General features: G+C 36.8%; 1 protein-coding gene across 1 annotated transcript in view; it reads right to left on the bottom strand.

Annotated features, from left to right (window-relative positions):
• The window catches only part of LOC130209066 (potassium voltage-gated channel subfamily KQT member 2), a 28,328-nt gene extending 23,863 nt beyond the window's left edge, over nt 1–4,465 (bottom strand). Inside the window, 4 exon segments of the mRNA XM_056438603.1 lie at nt 480–606; nt 1,143–1,233; nt 3,035–3,185; nt 4,246–4,465. Coding sequence (XP_056294578.1) covers nt 480–606; nt 1,143–1,233; nt 3,035–3,185; nt 4,246–4,375 — 499 coding nt within the window. The 5' untranslated portion in view covers nt 4,376–4,465.
• Nucleotides 4,466–5,000: the final 535 nt, after the last annotated feature.

Below are 5,000 nucleotides of genomic sequence, written 5' to 3'. Positions count from 1 at the left end.
GTGGTGTTATAGTCTGAGGTAATGAAGTGGTGTTATAGTCTGAGGTAATGAAGTGGTGTTATAGTCTGAAGGTAATGAAGTGGTGTTATAGTCTGAAGGTAAATGAAGTGGTGTTATAGTCTGAAGGTAAATGAGGTGGTGTTATAGTCTGAGGTAATGAAGTGGTGTTATAGTCTGAGGTAATGAAGTGGGGTTATAGTCTGAGGTAGTGAAGTGGGGTTATAGTCTGAGGTAATGAAGTGGTGTTATAGTCTGAGGTAGTGAAGTGGGGTTATAGTCTGAGGTAGTGAAGTGGGGTTATAGTCTGAGGTAGTGAAGTGGGGTTATAGTCTGAGGTAATGAAGTGGTGTTATAGTCTGAGGTAATGAAGTGGTGTTATAGTCTGAGGTAGTGAAGTGGTGTTATAGTCTGAGGTAATGAAGTGGTGTTATAGTCTGAAGGTAAATGAAGTGTTATAGTTCTTTTCCGGTTGAACTCACCGATGACACAGAACGGTTTTCTGGAGAATTTGAGGCGTCCTCTCCATCCTCGGTACCGACAGCAGCAACCTGCCGCCCAGATCCTCACAATGTACTCCACCCCGAACACCACGATGGTCACCACTTCCTGTTGCGCAACAGACACAACGTCAGAGACCAAAAGTTATGTTACGACTTCCTGCGTCTGCTGGGGGGACCTTTCACAATAAAATACCGACATAAATGAAATGTTGTGAAGTTGCCTCTTAGTTGAAGCACCCTGAAGGTATTTAAGTTACTTCTGGTAACAAAACATATATGTCTATAGGGCTTTTATTGTGAAAGGTAGGACAGGAAGGATTGAAGCGGTATAGACTGCATATAGATGCAATAATGTAAATTAATAAATACAAAATACTTTGTTTCCTACTTGTAATGATGCATTGTGGGATGTTTCACTATATATATATATATATACACTAATCATTATCGATTAATCTGCTGATTATTTCCTCAATTAATTAATTAATTCTATAAAGCCATCAGAAGTTCACACGTTCCTATATAAATAATAAACAACCAGCCGACTGATGTAAAAATCTAAACGTTCACCAATAGTTATAATCTGATAAGATAGTGGAGCGCTGTGAGTGTTGGTAACACCAGGAGTCATGGAGACTTTACCAGGATGTAGAGAGCGTCCTCTGAAGACTTCTCGTACTCTCTGATGGTGGAGAACACCGAAAGAACCAGACAGGAGAACACCAGCACGAACCTGAACGGAGAACACACACACACACACATCAAATACACACACACACACACACACACACATCGACTCTGCTCCTGCTTCACTTCCGTGTTTCTGGATACTGATCTCAGATCTGTGTTCTCTCTCTCTATATATATACATATTAAATATACATATTATATATATACATATATATCAAATATGTATATTTATATATGTATATATACATATATATGTATACATATATATATTATACATACGTATATATATTATATATACACATATTATATATTATACATACGTATATATATGCATATTATATATACATATTATAGATAGATATATTATATATACATATATTTATATATATTATATAGATATGTACATATATATGTATATATAATATGTATATATATATGAATATATATGTATGCATACAAATAAATATTGTTTACATACAGGACTGTCTCAGAAAATTAGAATATTGTGATAAAGTTCTTTATTTTCTGTAATGCAATTAAAAAAACAAAAATGTCATGCATTCTGGATTCATTACAAATCAACTGAAATATTGCAAGCCTTTTATTCTTTTAATATTGCTGATTATGGCTTACAGCTTAAGAAAACTCTAAAATCCTATCTCATAAAATTTTAATATTTCCTCAGACCAAGTAAAAAAAAAGATTTATAACAGCTGAGTGTTTGTCAAGGCTCAGGAAACCCTTGCAGGTGTTTCGAGTTAATTAGACAATTCAAGTGATTTGTTTAATACCCTACTAGTATACTTTTTCATGATATTCTAATATTTAGAGATAGGATATTTGAGTTTTCTTAAGCTGTAAACCATAATCAGCAATATTAAAAGAATAAAAGGCTTGCAATATTTCAGTTGATTTGTAATGAATCCAGAATGCATGACATTTTTGTTTTTTTAATTGCATTACAGAAAATAAAGAACTTCATCACAATATTCTAATTTTCTGAGACAGTCCTGTATATATATATATTATATGTATATATATACATATATATAATATTTATATTTAATATGAATATATAATATTTATATAATATTTATATATACATAAAATGTTTATATATGTGTATATATACAACAAAATATTTTAAAAATATATTTATGAAGAAGAAATATTGAAAATGATATATTTAAATTTATAAAGAATATATGAATGTATAAATAAAAAACATTCTAAATAAAAACATACATGAACATATACAGGACTGTCTCAGAAAATTAGAATATTGTGATGAAGTTCTTTATTTTCTGTAATGCAATTAAATAAACAAAAATGTCATGCATTCTGGATTCATTACAAATCAACTGAAATATTGCAAGCCTTTTATTCTTTTAATATTGCTGATTATGGCTTACAGCTTAAGAAAACTCAAATATCCTATCTCTAAATATTAGAATATCATGAAAAAGTATACTAGTAGGGTATTAAACAAATCACTTGAATTGTCTAATTAACTCGAAACACCTGCAAGGGTTTCCTGAGCCTTGACAAACACTCAGCTGTTATAAATCTTTTTTTTTACTTGGTCTGAGGAAATATTAAAATTTTATGAGATAGGATATTTGAGTTTTCTTAAGCTGTAAGCCATAATCAGCAATATTAAAAGAATAAAAGGCTTGCAATATTTCAGTTGATTTGTAATGAATCCAGAATGCATGACATTTTTGTTTTTTTAATTGCATTACAGAAAATAAAGAACTTTATCACAATATTCTAATTTTCTGAGACAGTCCTGTATATGTAAACACAAATAGACGTGATCATCAGTGTCTGACTGAGTGCTTTACACGTATGCGTGGTAGATGAAGGCCCATCCCCGAGGTCTCTCCAGCACGTTGTAGAGGAACATCTGCAGCCGGCGGTACTGCGCATTCCTCTTGGGGGGCTTCCGGCCCCCAGAGACGCTGCTGCGCTGCCGCCGGGGGCCCTCATCAACACCTACACACAGGTACACATACATATATTCACTGGGCCCTCATCAACACCTGCACACAGGTATATGTATATATATATATACATATATATATGAATATATATATATTTCTATATATGAAAATATATATATATATGTGTGTACCTGTGTACCTGTATATATATATATTTATGTATACATATATATATATGTATATATATGTATATATACATATATATATGTATATGTATATATATATGTACAAACGAATTTAGCTGGAATCACACATTAGGCATGTTAGCTTGAAAATAAATACGTATCTGCAAAAGTACAATGATGAATTATTCATCCACTACACATATACAACTCAACCATCACACACACACACACACACACACACACACACACACACACACACACACACACACACACACACACACACACACACACACACACACACACACACACACACACACACTTTGTGAACGGCTCTGATTCCTGAAGCCTGGATCGGCCTGGACCAGGACCGGCAGGACCACCAGGACCCTGATCAATATTGTGATTGATATTATTGTCTTGGCTTTATATTGTCTTGGCTTTAAATGGTTCTCTCTTCCCCTCTTTATATTTATTTCAATATGCTGATAGTTGGGGTTTTCTGCAGTGTGTGTTGCTGTCGTTATTGTAGGAAGTGGAAGTGGGAGGATGGATGGGAAAAAGAAAACGTGAAAACAAAGGTGACCCTGTGAACCCGGCGATGTGTTTGTAGCTTTAACAAAATAAAACAGGAGAAAAGATGTTTGATTTGTTATATTATCAATGAATCCCATAAAGCCGCCATCACACGGGACAGGAAACATCTATGTATTAATCAACGTATACGCACGAGTCATCAGCCAATCACGTGCGAGCTCCCGGTTGACCCGCTAACAATACATATTCATATTTATTTATCTTCATTGGTACCAATCTGCAAGTCGTTCTGTTATTTTTTTGCAGAACCTTCAGGTTCTCCTCATCAGATAAAACACGCGCATGCGCAAAAACACGCACAAAGGTCCCCGTTGGTCACCGGCCGCTCGTTACCTGCTATGAGCAGAGCCCCGTCCCTGCTGGACTCGGCCCCCCCACCGGGCTCCAGACCCACGAAGCCCACCTTCCTCTGGTCGACCGGCGCCCCGGGGAACACGCCGCCGTTCCGGGGTTTCTCCACCATCTCTGCTGCTCGGAGGGACCGGAACCGAGCCGCAGACCTACTGCCAGCCCGCGGACAGAGCTCCGAGGACGGCCACGTCGGGCGGGAGCATCGCTGCTGTGGAGGTGGTGGAGGAGGAGGAGGAGGAGGAGGAAACACAGGATGGGAGGAGTGAGAGGAAGGCGGGGAATAACACCCGCAGAGAAAGACGAGCAGCAGATTGGCTAACCAGCCCCCCCCCCCCCCCCCCCAGGAAGTGGCATGACGTCACTCACGTTCATTGACCAGCTCTCAAATAGAGAAGGTAAAATAAAAAAAAGATTTATTCAATTGATAGTCTATAGTTAAAAGAAAACAGAACCATTACCATGGAAACAGGGTGATTTGGAGGCGGTGACCATGGCAACCGGAGGAGAGGCAGGTGGAATTGACAAGACACACAATGAGGAAGAAGAAGAAGAGGTGGAAAAGGAGAAGGAGGGAGAGGAGAAGAGGAAAAGGAGTAGGAGGACTAAGGACTAGGAGGTCTTAATTGGCTCTAATGTTATATATATATATATATATTCAACATGTGACTTTGCACTTTATATTTTGCCCGATGAAATTTTCTCTCCAATAAAAGACCATTTGTTCCATTTGAATGGAA

Source organism: Pseudoliparis swirei, chromosome 18 (genome assembly GCF_029220125.1).
Source record: "Pseudoliparis swirei isolate HS2019 ecotype Mariana Trench chromosome 18, NWPU_hadal_v1, whole genome shotgun sequence".
NCBI classification, from domain to species: Eukaryota; Metazoa; Chordata; class Actinopteri; order Perciformes; family Liparidae; genus Pseudoliparis; species Pseudoliparis swirei.
The sequence above is the reverse complement of the archived record's forward strand: the minus strand, read 5'-3'. Positions and strand labels throughout refer to the sequence as shown.